Source organism: Trichosurus vulpecula, chromosome 2, assembly GCF_011100635.1.
Source record: "Trichosurus vulpecula isolate mTriVul1 chromosome 2, mTriVul1.pri, whole genome shotgun sequence".
Taxonomy (NCBI): domain Eukaryota; kingdom Metazoa; phylum Chordata; class Mammalia; order Diprotodontia; family Phalangeridae; genus Trichosurus; species Trichosurus vulpecula.
This window is the reverse complement of record NC_050574.1, coordinates 411,944,574-411,966,818: the sequence shown is the minus strand read 5'-3', so window position 1 is coordinate 411,966,818 and position 22,245 is coordinate 411,944,574. Positions and strand designations below refer to the sequence as shown.

Below are 22,245 nucleotides of genomic sequence, written 5' to 3'. Positions count from 1 at the left end.
ATGATTACTGCCTGAAATGATGGCTCAGCCCAACAACCACCCAGAATATAGGCCGGACCACTTCAAAAAGCATTTATTAAGTGCCTAGCATGTGCCTGGTCTTGGCATGAAACCATTCTTGCCCTCAAGAAGCTTGTATTCTACTAAGGGGCAGGGAAGAGGGAAGAACACATACATATATCAATAATACGAGGTAACCTGAGGAAGGATGGAATATTTACAAGTGGGGGAAGGCTTAACGCAGAGGGTGACACCTGAGTTGAACCCAGAATGAGGATAAGGGTTTTGAGAGGTACAGATGAGGAAGGAGTAGGTTCCAGACACGGGGGTGGAGGCAGTTTGTGGAAATGCACAGAAGAGCAGCTAATAACATAATCTGGTTCAAACGCAGAGTGTGTGAAGGAGAGTGACTGAAATCAGCCAGCTGCAGAGGGCCTTAAATGCCAGGCTAAGAATTTTTTACTTTATATCCTGAAAGTAATGGGGGAACTCTTAAAAGTCTGTGAAAAGGTGGGTGGCAAGCTTAGATCTGTGCCTCAGCAAGGTCATTTTGGCAGGTGTGCAGAGAATGGACTGGATAGGAGGGAATGGAAGCAAGGGGACCAAACAGATTTTGTTCTTCAGTTGTTTTCAATCGTGTCCAATTCTTCGTGACCCCTTCTGGGGTTTTCTCGGCAAAGATACTGGAATGGTTTGCCATTTCCTTCCTCCAGCTCATTTTAGAGATGAGGAAACTGAGGCAAACAGGGTTAAGGGACTTGCCCAGGGTCACCCAGCTAGTAAGTGTCTGAGGCCACATTTGAACTCAGGTCTTCCTGACTCCAGGGCCGGTGCTCTATCCACTGTGCTACCTAGCTCTTACTACTCTTAAGGTATATTTGTATAACCATTCATTATGACTCAAAGAGTCAATCCACAAGCATTTATTATGTACCTACTGTGTGCCAGGAACTGTGTTCAGTGCTGGGGATATAGAGAAAGGAAAAAAGACAGTTTTAGCTCTCCAGGAGCTCATAGTCTAATGGAAGAGACAACATGAAAATGTGATTTATACAGGATAATTTGGAAACAATCATCAGAAGGAAGACACGAGCATTAAGGGAGATTGGAAAAGCTTATTGCAGAAGGGACGATTTTATCTGGGACTTCAAGGAAGCCTGGGAAGCCACGAAGTAGAGATGAGGAGGGAGGGAACTAAAGGGAATGAAAGACAGGCAGTAAATAAATATGCCTGGAGTGAGGAGATGGAGGGGAAAGGCAAGGAAAGGGAATAAGCATGTAGAGGAGGCCTACTATGTGTTAGGCACTGCGCTAAGGACTTTTTGCAATTATTATCCCATTTGATTCTCACAAGAACCCTGTGAAGTAGGTATTATTAGTCCCACTTCATAGTTGAGGAAGCTGAGGCAAACAAGTTAAGTGACTTGCCCAGGGCCACACAGCTAGGCTTTACGCAGGTGAAGTGCTGAAGATACAAAGAAGGGCAAAAAATTAGTCCCTGCCCCCAGGAAGCTTCCATTCTAATGAGGAAGGTAATATGTAAATTACTATATATAGTGTGCATGTGCGTGTGTGTGCGCGCGCATTGTGTAAAACATGTGCATACACACACACACACACACACACACACACACACACACTGGGGGCTCTGGGGTCAGAGGACCTTGAGTTCATATCCCACTTCTGATACGACCCGTGTGACCTTAGGCAAATCTCTCATCCTTCTCGGACTTCGATTTCCTCATCTGTACAACGAGGGAGGTTAGGCTACACAGCTTCAGCTTAAGATCTACACTATTATGAAATCTGAATTGTTTGGAACCTAGAGAGTTATACAAGGGGAAAAAACATTACTCAGCCACTGATAACCTTTTTAAAAAAGAGTCGTCATAGAGTGGATATGATGATCTCAAAGAAAGGTATAATGGAAAGTGGCAGACTTGAAGTCAAGTGATATGGTCTCTTTATGGAAAGGGCAGGGGACAGAGATAGCTTCATTTGTGGCCTTGTTGTGTCTAGTACATGGTAGGTACTTAATAAATGTTTGCTGAATGGTGCCTAGCACATAACAGGTGCCCAGTTACATAGCAGGTACTTAATAAATGTTTGTTGAATGGTGCCTAGCACACAGTAAGTGCCTAGTTACAGAGTAGGTACTTAAGAAATGTTTGTTGAAATGGTGCCTGGTATACAGTAAGTGCTTAATAAATGTTTGTTAAATGACTTGACTTCCAGGTCTGACATCCATGAGCAGTGTGTGACTAAGAAAATCACTTAACGGGGCCTCAGTTTTCTTATCTGAAAAATGAGAGATTTGGACTAGATTACTCTCTTCTCATGAGAGGAAGGATGGAGAAGTGAGAGAGTCCTGGTGGGCTGGCATAGGATTTGAATTGTAGGACCTAAGTTTGAATCCCAGCTCTCCTATTTACTATTTGAGGGGCCTTAGGCAAGTTCCAGACTCCCTCTTCTTTTACTCTCTCTCTCTCTCTGCCCCTTCTCTGTCTCTCAGTAATCTCATCAGCTTCCAAACGTTTAATCTCTGTGCAAATGATCCCTGGATCATCACACAGCGTCTGGCACATGTTGCTGTTCAGTCGCGTGTCAGAACGTTAGAAATCCTGCCTCAGACACTTACTGAGTTGTGTGACCTCGGGCAAAACACTGAGCCTTCATTTTCTCATCTGGAAATGGGAATAAAAACGTCACCTACTCTCAGGGCTGTTGTGAGGATCGAATGAGAGTATTTGTTAAGCAGTTTGAAAACCCTAAAGGACTACGTGGATGCTGAGTATTACTGTCATGCTACAAGTACAATCTGTTTCCCTTGTAAGCATGCAAATCTTTTTTTTTTTTAAGATGACAATTTTATTTTGCAAAACGATCACTATTTAGCAACAAATACAATTGCAAATCTGATTGAAAAATATGAACTAACTACCACCAGCCACTGAAGAAATGCCTCTCTATGGTAACAGGCTCTAGAATTCTCAAGAAAAAAAACCAAACAAACATAGGTTTGTGAGGTGTGTTTTAACACTTGGAATCCAGGCACACAGGGTGTGCATTTTTTTGCCTTTTTTTTTTTTGCTAAGAATATAAGTCTTCTAAGACTAGGGCCTGTTTCATCTTTGTCTTTGACTCTTCACAAGTGCACACAGTGCCTGGCATACTGCAGGCACTTAGTAGATACTTGATAGATTTTATTCCTTTGGATTCCAACTAGAGCAGATTACCTCTAGGACATCTTTCCATTCTAAATCCTACATGTCTTTCATGATAATCGGTTTCCTCAGGTATTAAATGGTATTAATAATACCTGTTATACGTACATCACAGGATTTTTTTTTTGGGAGGGTGGGGGGAGAGGAAGAATTCTTTTGTAAAACTGAAAGGCTAGAGAAATGTGACTTTCTGCAACAACAGTAACCACTCCTGGGACTAGACTTCAAATAGCTAACCTTTAAACAGGCAGTGAATAATTATGTTACTTCCATATATCAAGGAAAGAGAAAAATGACACCATTAGCAGCGTTCTACACACCGTGGAAACTCGGTAAAAGGTGCTGAACATTTTCTATTTATGTCATGTCATTTATGAAAACACCTGACTCTGCCCGCCCTTACCATATTTCAACATTTCAAAAGATCCATGACTTCCTCACTTTTATGCCCTCCATGAAAACAGATCACAACTCTCCCACCCCTGAGTAAATGGTCTGAGTTGCCATGGTCATCACCAGGTAGCAATGCAGAATCGTACCTGGGATTGAACCCTTACCACTTGTGGAATTCTGGTTAGTTGTGTAACTTCTCTGGACCTCAGTTTCCTCACTTGTAAAATGAGCGAGTTGGACTTAATGGTCTCTTAAGTCTGGTCTGGTTTGAGATCAATGATCCTTTTAAGTGATAAGTCTCTGAAAACTCAGGGGGAGACTTCTAAGGAAAGATACACAGCCCATCCCCAGGATCAGGCTCAGTGACATCTGCCAAATTTTACTTTCCTCCAGTACAAGCATTGAGAACTTAGGATCCCCCTGGATGCCTTGATGAGGCCATCAGAAGAGGACGTTGTTGGAAGAACCTTCACTGCATTAACCTCCAATCACTGTGTGATTCTATTGCTAAGTTCTGCTCCTAAGAAATGCCCCACCCCCAAATAAAGAAGATGCTTACAGAGCCGTCAGATGCACTTGCTCCTACTTTATCTCCCCTAGCGTTCCAGCATACCTCGAAGATTCCTCCAGTGCCTCTGTAGCTATGTACTAGAGTGCCACTCTGCAAAAGGAAATCAATTTCTACTTAAAAATGCAATTTAACACTTAAAATATCATTTTGATGTTTACTATCAAATAATCATGCTGGAGGTTTTACAAAAAGCTAAAACCCAAATTCTTTTCTGGATACAGACAAGCCCGTACCAGCTAACCAACACTGCAGCCACAATGAAGTCATGCGTATGACATCCTATTAAATTTATAGATATAAACCTGCAAAGAGCAGGAAATACCCTTTGTCTGAGTCAAGAAAATTCTCATTGGATAAATATTTTGGGGTTAATTAATAGGCAGCTGAAGTATGAGATTCCAGCATAGGAAAAATGTCAGAAAACCTTGGGTCAATTTTTGGCTTTTACTATATAGAAAACAAATTACTGTAACCTTCATGAAAAGTAAACACGTGCCTGCTTTACTAAGCTGGAGTAAGATTTCATTTCCCATTTTCAATATTGTGAGTTATTAACTACTTTCCTCACTTTTATACTTGAAATAAATGCATTTGTTTTGGGGGGAGATTGAATATGGATTAAAATAGTTTAGCATTTCTTTTTTTTTCATTTTTTTTGCTATCAAGCAAATTATTCCTTACAGGAAGAGGATTTGAAGTTTTTTTTAAAAATGGAACTTTAATCAACACAAATTCAAGATGGTAGTTTGTAAACGGAAGGGTCAATTTTTCCATTGAATGTTTTCAAAAATGAAGTCTTCCAATTATTTTTTTTTTGTACAATATACTTTAAGACACAAATCCTCGTCCTGTACCTTATTTGCTGTAGACCGAGATAAGCAATTATCTTTCCACTACACAAAGGAGAATTATTCATTTATGAATTTCTTATGGCAAATATAAAACCCTGGGTTGTCATTCCTCTGCTGCTTAGAATGCTTCTAAATCTCTTACTGGACAGTGTTCTTCCATTCTTTCACCAAACACTTTGAGTACCTAGGTGCTGAAAGACATGGGCAGACCCTTCAAGGACTTATGGTCCAATGGGGAGAATAAACAGAATACAGCATAGTATGTGATATCTAAATGGATAAAGTATGTACAAACATAAGAAAGAGTGGGATATGAGAGTTCACTAGGAGAATGCACAGAATTCACAGAATTTTAACATCTGTAAACCTTGCTAGAGAATTCTGGCACATCTTTGAAGAACGACCAAACAGGAAAACATTTAGCACGCTTCATTATGCGACATTTTCATTCGGGAAATACAATTTGCATAAAATCATTGAATAAAGTTTCTTTTATTCTCCATCGTGATGTTTCACATTTTAAATTATTTGTTTGGGTTAAAACAGTTGCCAGAGCGCTCAACTATCCACAAACTACATACCAAATGCCATCTTGGAGATACAAAGAAAAGTTAATAATTATTTCCATCCCAAGAAAAAGCCGTTTGGTTGCGTGTTTTGTGGATCTAACAATTAAGGTTTGCGTTTCATTTCTGGATAGATATCCATAATAAAAGTCATGCAATTACCTGAGTGTTCCAGATGTGGACACATTTGTCAAAAGAACCACTAGCCAAGTACTTTCCATCAGGGCTAAATGCTACACTGTAGACAGGTTCTTGATGCTTGGTCAGCGTATGAATGCAAACTCCCCGTTCGACATCCCACAGTCTGACAGTAGAATCGAATGACGCACTAGGGAAATGTCAAAGAAAAATGAAATTGAATGTCCTCGCTTCAGCCATTTTTTTCCTGTCTTTTTAAACAAGGTAACAAATTTTATTTGGGGTTTATCATTTTTTCCTATGCTTTCAAGTTGGAAGCCTGCAAATTAGAGAATTCTTTCCTCAAAGCCTGACCCCCAAAACTGAGTCACTTAGGTGTGTTTTAAAAAATAATAGATGGAACACATAGACGTTTTTATGCAAGTTACCCGAAAGTGTTCGGTATTCACAATCACTTGCCTCTGTTTCAATGGGGGGCGGGGCATAAGGAATATTTCTATACTAAATCAGATTTTTAAATACTCTCACATTATTTAAAATGTAAAACGATATTATTCTAATCAGATTATGGTTTTGAGAAAATGGCTAGCTGAGCTAACAATCTTTTAAAACAGTTGGAAAGTTCTATTTTTGAAAGCCTGTGAATCAAAGTTACCATCAACATCGACAGAATAACATTTTTTAAAAAAATAAGACTATATTTATTGATGTCTTCAGTTTTTTCCATCATCGTAGTTATCCCCAGCATCCCTACTACTCTACCTCTCAGAGAGCCATCCCATATAACAAATAAACAAAAACAAAAGAGGAAAAAAACCCAGCACAACTCATCAGTACACTGAAGAAGGTGACAACACAGTACGTTGTGTTAACACCTCCCACCTCCAGGAAGGTGTGAGCTGGGGGTGTACTCTCATTTCTCTTCAAAGAATAATATTTCACATGAGATAAGCTGCTACCCAAAATTCAATCTACGTGGGCACTATTAAATGAGATTTCTACAGTGTGCCAGTGGCTCGAGAGGCACCATGGCATAGTGGATAAGGATGCCACCCTTGGCACTGAGGAGTGCCTACCACCTACTGGCTACATGACCATGGGCATATCACTTACTTTTTCTAGTCTCAGTATTCATATCTATAAAATAGGGATAAACAGACACAGCTAGGAAATTCTGACAAATGGGGAAAATTTAATCAAAAGAGGGGCAGGGGAACAGGGGAGCTGTTTGAGGTGACAATTCAGAGAGTAGCTGACACACAGGAGTAGGGGAGGCTGAAGAAACAGGAATCCAGGATACTGGGAAGGGACAGATTATGGGGTGGGGAGACCGGGAGGTTTGGAAATGACAATTAAGAAGTTGAACAGGATGGAGTGAACCTTGAGGGGAGAGTGAAAAGGACAGTCCAAAAGGGGCAGTGGGGAATAAGGAGCACCCCTATTTCTCCTCCTCGGCCCTGTGTGCGTCAGGGGTTGCAAGAGAAGAAGCGGCCAGCTTTGGAAAGAGTGCCAAGATGTGGCTTCTAAGTTTTAGTGAAAACAAGAGGTGGAGAGAATGTGAGAAGAAGCGACGGAGGAAGAAGAGGAGTGTGCGAACAGTAGAGGAGGGTTCCGGAGAACACAGGGGGAGGAGAATGATAATTAATAATAATGATGATGATGATAAATAATATTTATATGGTTAACTCATTTGATCCTCCTAATAATCATGGATGCAAGTGCTATTACCATCTCTATTTTACAGATAAAGAAACTGAGGCAGAGAAAGGTTAAGTGACTTGCCTAGGTCACCCAGCTGGTAAGTGTCTGAGGCTGGGTTTGAACTCAGGTCTTCCTAAATCCAGGCCCAATACTCTAGCCACTACACCACCTGGCTGCCAAGGTGGAGGAAAAGGGAAGAAACCCAGGAGAGAAAGTCTTATCGGGGGTGTAATTGCAGGGGTAGTCGGAGGGTCTGGCCCATCTTTTTCCCAATCTCCACTGCCAATGACTCAGCTTCCTTGAGCTCTCCTGGTTCCCCTGTCCCTTGCAGAGGTAGGGACCAGTGAAGGTCCACAAGCTTCAGGGACTGAACAGTGGAGAGGAAGCGGTACCTGGACAGGTGAAGACCCGCTTTCAAGTCCCAGCTGCCCCAAACTTGTTACGCTTTTGCCTGTAGTCCCTACTTCAAAGATTTGTTGTGAGAATGAAAGACAATAAGGTATGCAAACTACTTCTTAAACTTTCAAACAATCTATAACGAACGTTCATAATTAATTCAGCTCAAGACTTACTTTGCTGAATCCCTACCATAGGAGACTCACTAAGCATAGGACACAGTTCCAGGACTCAAAATTTTTATGAACTACAAAGGAGGTTAATACAAACACACAAACACCTACAGTATAATACAGAAGGTAGTAAATGCTCTAAGAGACACAGAATACTAAAGACAACCGGGGAGGGAGAGGGAGGTCTTTTGAAAGGTGTGATAGGGAAGATTTCACGGAGGAAGTTGTATTTGAGCTGGGCTTTCAAAGAGGAATAGGATCTTAATGTAATATACCCTAGAAAGAAGGTATAGTATGAGAAAAGGAGAGGAGGTGGAAAAGTGTGGAATATATTCAGGGAACGGCAAATGATTGAGGTTGGCTGGGGTATAGGAATGGGTACAAGAGAATAAAGGGAAATTTGAAACATTATATTAAAGTTATTCTGTGTAGGACCTTCAGGGTTACGGGGAGAAGTATGGTTTTAATTTGGGAGACAAAATAGTTAAAGTTTTGAACAGCAGAAAGATATGATTTGGGCTGTACTAGAGGAAGGGTGGAGAGACATAAAACATGGGCACCAGGCAGAGGGCTACTGGAAAACTTCAGGAAAGAAGTTATGGGGATGGGTGGGTGGGGTCTTGCCAAGGGTGGTACCGATGGGCAGGCAAAGGAGGGGACAAATGAGTGACTCATGGGGCAGGCATCCTTGACAGGGCTTAAGAACTGATTGCTTATGGGGGGAGGGGTGGTGAGGAAGAAGAATGCCCCGAAGATGCTGTCTCAATGCATGGGTCACAGGGAAAATGATGGAGCCATCAAAAGAAATAGAAAAGTCATGAGTGAATTCTCCTTTAGATATGTTAATTTTGAGTAAGTTAATAATTCTTTTTTTGATACCAGTGGGACAGCGAGATGGAGCTGTTCAGTAAAGCACTGAAAATGTAGGTTGGCGTTGACCGGAAATGGTTAAACTGTGATATATGAACAGAAGAAGGACTATCACTACAAGAAATAATGATACAAGGAAGCACAAGAAAACATGAAATTATTGATGCAAAACGAAGTAAACAGAATAAGGAAAACAACACACAAACTAACAGTTACAATGTAAAAGGAAAAAACTACCAAAAAATATCAAGACATAATACTGTGAAATTATAATGACCCATTTTGGCAGCAAAGAAGAGCTGTGACCAAGTACCTCTCCCAGCTTTTTTGTAGAGGTGGGACACTATGGGTGCGGAAGACTGAATATACTGTCATACTTTTATGATATTTTGGTTAGTTTTGCTGAACTTCCCCCCCCCTCTCTTTTGAAGTCCTTTTTTATTTTAAAATTAAATAGTTCTTGATAGCTCCCTGGGAAGCAGAAGAGGGAGGCTTCCTTTGGAAAATGCAGGTGTTGTAAAAACAAAAGCTATAATTAAAATTTATTTTTAAAATGAAAAAAAAATGCAGGTTTGGGGCTCAGGAGAGAAGCCAGAGCTGGAGATAAGAGATATTGGAATCACCTAAACTGACATGATACTGGTGAGTCATTGGAATTAATGAGATTACCAAGGGGCAGGGTGCACCGGGAAAAGAGATGAAAGCCAAGGACAGAATTTCAGGTAATGCTTACCTTCCAGCAGCGAGAAAAGGAAGAATCACTGATTTTTTTCCTTGTCTCCCCCTCCCTTGGCCCCCCATCCCTGCTAGCACCGTAATAAGTTATAAACCTGTTAAAGCCAGTTAACACTGTATTTTCTGTCTATTTTTGTCTCCAGCACAGCTCAAATATGGTGTATAGCACACAGTTAATGACTACTGCATAAATGGATGAAAACAGCAAGAGGCAGGAGGAAAACCAAGATATTGTAAAGTCACAGAAGCTCAGGGAAGAGAAATGAATTTCAAAAGGACTAGGTAGTCAATCATTGAGACATTGTAAGATCTTGAAGGACAGGTCCCCCTGAATCACCAAAAAATAACTAAATTAACTGGAATATAGTGCTAATAACACTGAATGTATTTTTATTATTTTCTGATTTCCTGAAAATCATAGAGAGGCAGCATGGCATTTGAACAAAAAGCTGGCACTGAGGCCAAGAAAGCATGAGTTCAAGTTTCTGACACCTCCTGGGATGGGTGACCCCAAGCAATTTACTCAGCGTTTTGAGACAATTCTTAAAGAGAATTAATTTCCTCACCTGGGGGTTCTTTATATTAATGAAACACAGGTTCAGTCCCTATCCTTCATCCCTGTCCTTGAGGTGGAATGGTCCTTTGAAACACACAATCTGATCTCCCAAATAAGGCAGGAATTCATCCAGTCTATGTCCCAAATATTTCAGCGACAGGCAGCCCACTAATTCAAAAGGCAGGCCATACTAATTGTGGACAATTCCTGTTGTTCTTTGTACTGACCCCAAAGTTACCCCCGTTAATTTCCCATTTTCTCTAGGTCTGTCCCCTGTAGAAACAACAAAAAAAGGGAAGATAGTCCTTCTCTGCAAATATCTGTAGTCATCAGGTCCCTTTTGAAGTCTTCCTTTCTCTAAGCTAACCATCCCCAGTTTGTTAGATTGCTTATCCTATGACGTTTTCCAGACCATTACCTAACTTCTTTATTTTTTATTTTTTGGGGGGAGAGGTTATTTTTTTCTGGTCCCATGAAATTTAATTTTCTAAAAGTATTTTATTTTCTCTAATTACATGTAAAGACAATTTTTAATATTTTAAAAAAATTTTTGAGTTCCACAAATTTTGCCCATTCTCCCCTCCCCTTCCCTAAAAAAGTAAGAATTTTAAATACATTATATATTTGCAATCATGTGAAACAAGCTGACTTCTTTGGCTTCCTCTGCAGACTTGCTAATTTTTCTTTTTTTCAGTAATGAACTGTAGAGAACCGCCAGCAGAAACTCCTACCACCAGTGAAGACTGGCGACTTGTCTTTACTTTTTTAGAGGACTGCAAGGGGCAACGAGATGTTATGTAACTGGCTCACGGCCACCCAGCTGGTATGTCAGATGCAACCCTTGAACCCTATGTCTTCTTGACTCTAAGGCTGGCCCTCTATCACCAAGTTTTATCTCTCAGCTTCTCAACATCCCTTCTGAAATGTCAGAACTGGGCACAATCTGGTTGGCAAAACGATTACTCATTCCTTCGTCTGTCAGTCATTCAATAGATATTTCCACTGTGCTAAGCACTGAGGATACAAAAAGAGGCAAAAGACAGTCTTGGCCTCAAGGAGCTTATAATCTAATGGGATAGGATCCTGGAAGGGATCTCCATCAAGAAACATTTACGAAGCACCTACTATGTGCCAGGCACACAGTGTTCTAAGTGCCGAGGATACAAAAAGAGGGAAAAGACAGTCCCTGCCTCGAGGAGCTCACGATTTAATGGAAAGTATACTTCCATTAATGAAATCTAAGACTGTACCTGCTTTTCGGTAATCTATGTAATAATATATATATATATATATGTATATGTATATATATGTGTATATATATGTGTGTATATATATATATGTATATATATATATGTATATATATATATATATATATATAGAGTACCGCCCATGTGCCAGGCATTGTGCTAAGCTCTTTACAAATATCTTATTTGATTCTCGCAACAGCCCTGTGAAGTAGGTGCTATTATTATCCCTATTTTACAGTTGAGGAAACTGAGGCACACGGAGGTTAAGTGACTTGTCTGAGGTTCCGCAGCTAAGAAGTACCTGAAGCTGAATTTGAACTCTTGCTCTTCCTGACTCAAGGCCTAGTGCTGTATCCACTGCGCCACCTAGCTGCCTGTCTATGTTATAGAAGAGGGCTGTCCGACCTTAGGTTTCTATTGAAACAATAGACAATATATTTTGATTTGCCATTGTAGTGAGAGCTCTACGGTAGCTCGGCTTTGTTTACTAAAGCATTCATGTACATTTCTATGCTTGTAGGAGGGCCGCATAAATCACACTGTGGGGTTACATTTTGGACAGCCCTGGTATAGAATATAGATGGTGACTTTCAAAACAAGAAAATCTGATTAATGAGAACAGTTCATTCCTTGACCACGTCAGAGAGTAGAAACTGGTTGTTGTTTTTTTTTCAGTTGTTTTCATTTGTGCCTGACTCTTTGTGACCCCATTTGGGGTTTTCTTGGCAAAGATACTGGAGTGGTTTGTCATTTCCTTCTCCACCTCATTTTATAGATGAGGAAACTGAGGCAAACAGAGTTAAGTGACTTGCCCAGGGTCACACAGCTAGGAAGTGTCTGAGACCAGATAAGAACTCAGGAAGATGAGTCTTGCTAACTCCAGGCTTGGCACTTTTATCCACTGTGCCACCTAGAAAATATATTGACTGTTAATACAAACACACAGGTGAAAATTTGTAGAAAAACCTTGCTCAAATTTGAGAAGCCACTTAAAACCATTCAAATCTACTATGATTGTGAATTTTGGTTTGAGATGTACAAAGAATCAACCTCTCACCCAAGCAGAACTCTATCTGTTGCTGCCGTATTTCAAAGTCATCAATCATTAAAGCTGAGATTTTGTCACATTTTCTAATGATTTAATCTTGTTTTTTCTTCCTATGCCTTTAGTAGATTCTCTTGGAGGGTCAGAGAAGAATCACACAGGACAAGGAAGGATTTAAATTTTTGGGAAAAAGATCCACACTGATCGAATCAGGCACTCATTAAGGCATAGTTCTAAATATTAGCCCTTCAAAGGGTTCCCATACTTACTGTTTTCTGAATAGTTCTAAAAGGGTTGGCCGGGCCAGACAGAGCTAAAATTAGACTGTAAACTTGAGGGCAGGGATTATCTTTTTTTGTATTTGAATCTCTAGCCCTTGGTATAGTGCCTGGCACACAGTAGGCGCCTAATAAATGCTTATTGACTGTCTCTCGGCAAATGGACAGATTTCATAACAAATTGGAACAAAAGGCACCAACCCACAAAACTGAGCTCACAAAATGTACAACACAGAACACTCCAGATGTGAATCAATTTGTCTAGATGCCACAATCAGTGGAAACTTAGTTCATTCCTCCTTAGACCTCTGATAAACAGAGGTTCATAAAAAAAATTTAGCCACTTCCCCATTTCTGCCACTTTGTATACTGAAAGCTTTTAGTGATTTTTTCTAACAGAGACAGTTGGCTACATTCCCGGCTGTCACTTTCTTGGCAATGAAAAATGCTAACTGGAGAAATCGCTACCCCACTAGCAAACAGCATTAGACTGAGCTCAGAGTCTGTTTTTAGTTTTACCTTGCTAACATGATGTTGGAGGTTGGATTGCTGGTGCCTGGTCCTGTTGGACTCCATTTGATGGTATATATCTCTTTGCTGTGGGCCTGAAGATCATGGACACATGTATCTTGCTTCATGCTCCAAATCTGGGTAATGCAAGTAAAAAAAAAAAGAAAATTAATCAAAATCTCTGGAACCTCTTCTCTCTTTCTCCCCCTCCCCTTCTTCTCTCTTTTTCTGCCCTCTTTTTTTTGGGGGGGGAGTGGGAGGGAGACCGTGAAGGGGCATGCTGTGGACTGCTAATCTCTTTAACTGGCAATTTCATAATTAGATTCTCATTCCATCCTATACCCTGTAAAATTTGTCCAACTGTGAAGCAATCTAGGGTTCTGAGCTGCAGCGAATTACAAGGATAACACAATCTAACTCTTTAATTTTACAGATAAGGTTTGCAATGAAGTTACCTGCTCATCTAATAGGAATTCTTCGCCCTCATCAGACTCATCTGGGTTTATTGCTATACAGAATACACATAGGATGTGGCACCATATTTCTAGCCCTTGGATATCTGAATAATGATTAAAAACTAAACAGTATTCCAAAAGCAACAAAAGGCATCTGAAGTGCTTAGCTGTTCCTTTCTGAACAGGGTCCATTATGCAGAGATTAGCAATGATACCGCGGAGAGACAAGATGAGTAAAACCTAATATTTGAGAACCTAGGGATTATAAGCCTAGGGAAAAATGGTCCTCATTAAATGAAAATTGGGAGCTGGTGGATGAATAGTTAGTCAAATTTTAGATTGAAGCGGGAAATCCCTTTTTAAATGAAGGCCACAGGTGGAGGCCCAGAACTCTCTGCTATACTTGGATTTTTTTTTTTCTCAAAGTGATGACTGTACTTCAGTTTACTTCCCCACCTCCACCCAAAAAAAATTAATAGTAAAATTTCAAAAACCCAAACCAATCTTATTAGTGAGGTATATAAATTATAGGGGAAAAAAGTATTACTAAAGACACCTTTTAAATGCTACAAAAGCACTTGTTTCGCACTGGTATGCATGTGTGTATTTTTTTTTAAGTGTACAGTTCATTCTCTGGATTAATCTCTTTTACCTTTAACGTCATATCATCAGAGCAGGATGCTAACAGCATTCCAGAAGGATCCCATTTGATTGCATTGACCTCATTCTGAAATACAGAAAGTTTTTTTTTTCTTTTTTTAAAGGTAAGTAAAATCAAAATACCTGTCATCCAGCAGAGGGCAACAGTGTTTTGCTTTTATCATTTAAAAATAAGATCTTCTTTAGTTCACAATAAATTAGGCCTTAGATTTCCAAAGAAAAAAACTAAAGCATACACCCAACTCCCCCCACCCCCAATCCCAGTTTCCTTTTCTCTCCTGAAACACCCCCTCTCATTCTCTCTCTGTCTCTCTCTCATACACTCATTCACAGACTATAACCTTCACTCATATTTCCTCTTGAAAATATTTAAAATTATAACTGGGAAGGAAGGGGCAAGGAGAATGTATACTAACAAAGTGAAATGAATTAAACTAGCTATTATAAAGTTGAATTCTGATTAAAAAAAAACAATCACATTGCTTTGGGGGAGGGATGGACAGAAGTTTGGGAAAATAGGATTCTATGGCCTTAGAACCAATGTCACTTACACCAGAGGCTGTGCATGGCCTCCTAAAAGACATTATTTTTAAAAGGGACAGAGGTGGAAGAGGAGTAAGTAGATGGGGAGCACCAGAGAGCCAGGAGATTTAGGCCCTGGTCTGTAGGAGTTAAAACTGGTCACAGGCCTAGCACAAACCCTAACCACAAGGCTATGGAACACCAACGTAAACAGCGTACAGAGCTTTATACATATGTGCCAAGTATTCAGCTGAGAGAAAGAGGAAAGCAGATCACTGCAGTGATTGACCATTATGAGAAAAAAAGAGCCCTTTAAGAAAAATTAATTTAAAATTTGTTTCAATTAACAAAAAATTACTCTCTCTTCCTCCCATCTTTTCCTCTGTTCCTCTCATTGGAGGAAAAAAAAGAAAAACAAAACCCTTGTAACAAATATGCATAGCTTAGCAAAACAAATTCCTGAATTGGCCAGAACAAGAGCCCTTTTGATGGTTCTGATTGCAAATGTGCCAGATGGAAGCTGAGGCAGGTCTTTGCAGGGTATTACCATTTATTCGTCTGTACCCCAACCCCCACCCAACAATATCTCAGTTAGGAACATTGCTGGATAGGGCAGAGAAACAGTGGAAGACATATTTCCCTAGGCCTTTATCCTTGGAATCACCCGGAGGAAGTTGGAGAAATAGGCTGAACTTTGTTTAACACACACTTTATTTGGTTTGATGGTTTCAAAATGCTCAGAAGGATTAAGGATTTGGGCCTCATCGAGAATTAAAAAAAGGGAAGAGAGATCCAGAGAGAGGTCCGGACCAATGAGTAAGCGATAATTAGAGGTAATTCGGAGTGATAACGGCAAAGAGAAAGAAGGGAGATCTCAGGTGTAGAAGCCTTGGGATGGCAGGAGAGACTAGCTCAAGTGGTTAGGGTATCTAGTAACTGACCACAGTGTGTGACTGTGTTCTAATCTAAAAAGCTGCTAAGTCTAAGTCAGAAGCTTGGTAAAGGACCTAGCACAGCTTGGGGGCACAAGAAAGAGAAGCAGAAACTAAAAGAAATGGATACATAACGGTTAAGCTGGGAACCAAAGTACTTTATTTGTATTTTGTTATCCGTCTACTATTGGGTATTTGGAGCTTTGTATGTAAAAAGCAGAAATTAACTTATTAAAAAACTTTTTAGAGTAGCGGTCAGTGTATGGAGCTGTGCTCTGCCATCTGTAACTTCTGAATTTAATCTAACTACTGTGCTTGTACCACCCTCCCCAGGTAGATAGAGATGGGTTTTCTTGGCAAAGATCCTGGAGTGGTTTGCCATTTCCTTCTCCAGCTCATTTTTACAGATGAGGAAACTGAGGCACGCAGGGTTAAGTGAATTGCCCACGGTCACACAGCTGGTGAGTTTTGAACTCATGAAGATGAGTCTTTGACTTCAAGCTCAGTGCCCTCTGTCCACTGGGCCACCTAGCTGCCCAGTGCTAGCAAATGTAAGCAAGCTGAAGTCTCTGCCTTCAAGGACCTTAAATCCTAAAAAGGGGAAGACCACATATAACAGGAACTGGAAAGAAGAGGGGTAAGTGGAGGGTGACTGGGAATTCTGGGCCAGGGAAGGCGAAAGCTAACCTAGTGGAGCCCCGGGTGGGTTCTAGGAGCACAGTCCAAGGTTCGGGTGGGGGGTGGGGAGGAAGGACAGGGATGAGGATGATGACCTGAGAGCACAGGTGTGCAGTGGCAGCTTGGCTCTTGCAAAATCAGGCAACATCTCATCAAAGCTCCAGTGGGAGCGGGGTGGTGTGAGGAGGAAGGGATATGAGGATAATGGTTCACTGAATGGTCTATTTCTGCTTCTCTCTGATACCTGATGTCTGAACTCAATCTAACCACAGTGGCTGTACAGCTCTCTTCAGGCACAGGCTCTTTTTGAAGACTTGAAAAGCGTCTCTAGGGCTTGCCCTGTACCCTTAACCCCCCGCTTTTAAGTGACGGAAACATCACTGGTTTAAAATAAAAGCTCCCGAATCCCACGACATTCCCATCAAAAGTGAATCCCACATTCAGATGGTCCACTCACTGTGTGTCCTTGGAAGGTTTTGACTGGGCGATCACAGCCAAGTCGGCATACGTGAATACACATGTCTGTGCTGCAGGATGCAAAGGTAGTGTTGTTTTGCCAATCTACATCCAGGGCAGGAGCTGCAAAGCACGAACAGGGAGGAGCAGAGAGAAGTCATGTTAGCCATTGTGGATGGGCACTGTCCCCACCAGCCTTCCTCTATGAAGCGCAGTTTCTGTTCCCAATACATTAAATTCGAAGCTATTTATTACACAGGGAAATTCAAAAGAAAGAAGTGAGAACCAGAGTTGCTAAACATATGGGAGATCACAGAAATAAATGGAGTGTGCAGAAGAGCTCTCTTTCAAAGAACTACAAGTCCAGGCAACCCAGGCAAACCCAGTTTCAAACATTCACTGGGCTAACCCCACATGCTCCCCTAGCAAGTCTATTTTGTTTTTATCTGACCCACAATTTTCCAAGGTGAAGGAGGGTGGGTAATTGCCATGTGGGTACACACCATTACTGACTGTACATATTTTATTCCTGGGGTATGCTAAACTATAGCCTTCTTTCCTGTTTTCCTTCTTTCGGAAGCAGGGGGAAGGATTGGCAAGGTAGATGACAGCTTAGCATGTGGGGGAGCTTTAATTGTGGAATAAGTGAGGGAAGAAGACAGAAAGATAAGACAAAGAAGGAAGAGAAAGGAGGAGATTCCCAACTGTACATGTCAAATGACTATTCAAATATGACCCTCTTTCTCCTGAAATTTTTGTTGTTGCTTGGTTGTTTCCAGCCGTTCCTGACTCTTCATTACCCTGTTTGGGGTTTTCTTGGCAAAGCTACTGGAGAGGTTTGCTATTTCCCTCTCCAGCTCATTTCACAGATGAAGAAACTGAGGCAAACAGGGTTAAACGACTTGCCCAGATTCACACAGCTATAAGTGTCTGAGGCCAGATTTGAACTCAGGAAGAGGAGTTTTCCTGACTCTGGCACTCTACAGACCGTGCCACCTAGCTGCGCTTGAATTTTTACTGTCCTCCTATCCCTGTCTTCATAATGGGTACTCTAGAATTCTCCTACTTTAAGGGGTCCACTAGAATGTGCCCACTGAAGGTTGAGGGCCTTCTCTGTTCACTTGGCGGTCTTAATGAAACTTAACTATTTAATTTAGAGGACATGAAGGAGATACAGCATGGCAGCTTGGCCTTTGTTGTGAACTAAAGAAAAGAACAGGTGTGAGAATTACTTATTTTTCTTGGACCTCATTAAAAGAGGTTTAGTTATCAAGTCACCAAAAATTCTTCAATATGAGGAAAAGTCCCAATATATCACACACTCTGGCCCATCATCAGAGGACTCCTTCAGTGTGCCGGTACACTCCCAAATGGGAGGAACAGTGCTTTCAGAAGACAACCGTATAAGGTGGGGCAGTGGATAGAATGCTGGCCTTGGAGTCAGGAGGACCTGAGTTCAAATACGACCTCAGATCCATACTAGTCATACTAGATGTGTGACCTTGGCCAAGTCACTTAACCCCCACTGCCTCAAAAAAAAAAAAGATAACTATAAAGGTGTGACCTGGGGGGTGGAGGGGAAGAACCTGGAGGACCCTTCAACCAGTCTTCTAGAAGGTGGACCAGTTCATCAGTTCAATTGATTGTTACATTGGAAGCAACAAAAGTCTGGCCCTTACAATGGCATGCTTAAAGACAGAGAAATTTTAACTAAGGGAAGAGGTAGGAGGGCATGCCCCCAGTGACTGGCTGGTTGCATGAAATTCAGGTCCTGGATTACAGGGTACTCTGACTGAACCCCTGAGACAGGACATATAAAAGACACCCCCCCCAAAGGATGGGGACAACTTACAATTTCAAATTCTGTTGAAGGTGGGTCCTAATTATTTTGGTTTTCTTGGTTTTTTTTTCTAGCAGTCCTTTAAATGCCATAAGGAATACACTATTTGCAGGGTTTTTCTCTGTGACTCACATTGTGTGACCAAGAAAGGACTGACTATAAATGAGTTAGAAGGGTCCAGGGAAGCCTTCCAATCCAAACCCTTCATTTTATAGACAAAGAAACTGAGGCCTGAGAGGGTAAGACTTCCCTAAGGTCCCAAAGGTGGCAAAGGCAGGGTATGAGCCAGGTCTTCTGACTATGGAGAAAGTACCTTTTCCACTGCCCTTCTGAGAACAAAAATTAACCTTCACAGCCTGAGGAGACATCCAGAATAGAAATTCAGCGGAAGATAACATAACACTACTAATGTAACTTAGGAGTTAAGAAAACTCTGGCTTCCTCACTCAGCACCATCAAGCATCACTTCTTATTTACCAGGGACCAGGGGCAGAACAGGCTTTGGAGTTAGAAAGAGTAATTCAGGTTCCATACCTAGAACTATAAAGCTTCAGTAAAAATCAATTATTCCTGGCCTCAGGTAAAATTCCTAGCAGGCTAGGCTAGGCTTTCTAATAGGTGGGGTCAGGTATGGGTTGAGGGAGTTGGAAGGCGGGGGTGGAATGGCATGTGTGAAGGGCAGCGAGTGGGTGAGTTTGGATGGGCCACAGAGTGTGTAGGGGAGGAATAAATAACGTGTAACAACTCTGGAAAGGTAAGTTGTGTAAGGTGCAGGGGACAGTTTCATTTTTGTTTTTGCATACCCAGTGCCCACCATGGCACCTGGCACAGAGCTAACACTTAATAAATGCCTGTTGAATTAAATTATTCCATCCTTAATACTCTGTCTTCTTCGGTAAGATTTTGGCTTCTGATGTCTAAATGACGCATCGTGCGCTTTTTTTTTCCCAAGCAGGTCCGAATGATTATTTCTATCTCATAAGTTAAGATATTTGAAACACGAGGTCATCATTACCACTTTGCCCAGGGGATGCACGGCACCATATGAAGCCCTGTGGAAGTCACTTGGGTCTAACATTCGTGACCTGATTATCAGTCTAGTGCTTTGGATAATGACTGTTAAGCATCCAGAAATCAGACAGTGATATATCGCTATGCTAAGGAATAATGAAGTGCTTTGCTTTTGGGGGGAGGGGAGGGAAGACATCACAAGGTTGCTTAGAAACGTACACAACCAGAGGCTAACTAATTTACCCAAGGTTAAACAGTGAGTCAGCACCAGAGACAGAAAGATAATTCAGGTTTTCCTGTGTTCTAACAAGAAGATTTCTCTTCCTCATTTCCCCCGCTATTCTTTAAATAATGGGCTGAACCCTTCTGCTATCTATCTCTCATACAATGGCGGGGATGCTATTAACTTCAATGTACGACTTCATGCCCAAGGGAAAGATACTGTGTGGGCAGAACTGGCTGAATGTCAGGAAAGGCTTTTTAAAAAATGATATAAATCACAAGAGCAAAAGTTCTTTCTTTTTTTAATACTCCCAGCAGTGTGTTTAACCACGGCACAACTATTCCTGGAGTATTTCCCACGTGTACCCAGAGGAATGAAAGGAATAATCGGTTCTGTCAGAATGCTGATCAGTTAGCCATAGGACAATGACTACAGATGATTCTCATTTATAACAAAAAAAAATTAGTTAAATAATGAATTCCAGGGGGCAGGTTCTGTATTTGAGTCTCCACATTAAAACAACGGAAAATGTGAAGACCTGACAGGATGGTTTAAAGGATGACTGCCAGAAACTGAGCGTCGAAATCAGTGTTGTTGTCATCCCCCAGAATTCCAGGAATAAAAATTCTGTAATTAGGAACTGCTTCCTTTTTTCTGGGTCCCCATCCCACTCGCCTCAGATGGCACCCCAAAGCCCTCACCTAGGAATCCTGCAGCCACAGCAGCCCAAAGAGCCATTTTTCCCCCTGAAGATGTGTGGCAGAGCTTCAAGGTGGGGAGGTGGGGGAAGATCTAGGTTCAGCATATACACTTGTGCTTATGCCAGTAGGAAGCTACTCCTTGGACTGGAAAATCTCCCTACTCTGCAGGGAGCTGGTCCTATGTAATCTTTAGGGTATAGCTCTTAACACAGCCTCAACTAATAATGACGAGGCATTTAATGCATACTGTCACAGTTGCTAATAATGATGGAGGGAGTCCCATGATTCTCCATACCATCTGGATAAGTGCTTGATGAATGGAAATACAATTTCTCACCCCATCCAATTAAGTGACTAGCCCCCAAAAGGAATTTTTGCTCTTATATTTTCATTGGTCCCTAGCCTACTGAATAAAACAAATAAGTCATCCTGTTAGGACCTGAGGAAATTTCTGATCAACCGTAGGGCCAAGGGGCATAGTAGACAGAGTGCCAGCTTTAGGGTCATTCACTGGCTGCTATATGCAGCATCTATCAATCAACCAACAAGCATTTCTTAAGCATCTACTCTCTGGCAGACACTGTGCTAGGCACCAGGAATAAAAGATAAAACTGGAATAATTTCACCTCCCTCCCCCACTCCAGGGCTCAAGGAGATTATAGTCTACAGAAGAAAATAACATATACACATATAGATACAAATATGTATGCATATATATATAATATAAATATGTATACTGTGTGTATGCACACTCCAATATATAATATGTATACATACTGTATGTATGTGTGTGTATGAATGTAGGTATGTATATATGTATGTATAGTAAATGTAAGGTAGTTTGGACAAAGGCAGAGATACCAGCAGCTGGGTAGGATCAGGAAAGATCCTTCGTAGGAGGCAGCCCCTGAGCCGTCCTCTGAAGGAGGCTGGGAATTCTAAGAGGCAAGAGGGAGTGCACGCCTTAGCAGGAAGGGAGACCTCAGAAGCCACCTAGTCTAAATCCCTTATTTTAAAGATGAGGAAACCGAAGATCCAAGAGGGGAAATTAATTGCCCAAGATCACACCGGTAGTAGTCCTCAGAGGTGGAATTTGAACCCAGGTCCTCTGGTTCCAGAATCAATGCTATTTTCCCAGTAACAGGTTGAATCAGGAAAACCTGGGTTCAAAATGCACCTCTCCATGCTAGCAGTATGAAGATGTCCAAGTCACTTCATCTTTCTAAACCTCATTTTCCCCATCTTTAAAATGGGAATAGTACCAACGGTACTTACCGCCTACAGTTACTGTGAGAAGCAAGTGACACAATAACCACAAAGTGCCTTGTAAACTTGAAAAGAGCTATGTAATTATTATAAATATATATGGATGTCTATTAGCAATAATCATCATAAATCTATCCCACCGGCAAAATAATTCTAGGCCAAAAGCTCCAACAGAGAGAAACCAGAGGATTATTAATCTTCTATACAAGTTGGACGACACTCTCCTCCCTGAAGCCTAGAGAATACA

General features: G+C 41.2%; 1 protein-coding gene across 3 annotated transcripts in view; it reads right to left on the bottom strand.

Moving 5' to 3' along the window:
• TBL1X (transducin beta like 1 X-linked) overlaps positions 1-22,245 on the bottom strand; it is a 377,352-nt gene that overhangs the window by 3,932 nt on the left and 351,175 nt on the right. For all 3 annotated transcript variants that reach the window (XM_036744222.1, XM_036744224.1, XM_036744223.1), the window contains exons 13-17: positions 16,959-17,080; positions 14,362-14,436; positions 13,264-13,391; positions 5,768-5,933; positions 4,177-4,278 (exon numbers count right to left, since the gene is read on the bottom strand). In XM_036744222.1, the coding sequence (XP_036600117.1) occupies positions 4,177-4,278; positions 5,768-5,933; positions 13,264-13,391; positions 14,362-14,436; positions 16,959-17,080 (593 nt within the window). The remainder of the gene's footprint in view (positions 1-4,176; positions 4,279-5,767; positions 5,934-13,263; positions 13,392-14,361; positions 14,437-16,958; positions 17,081-22,245) is intronic.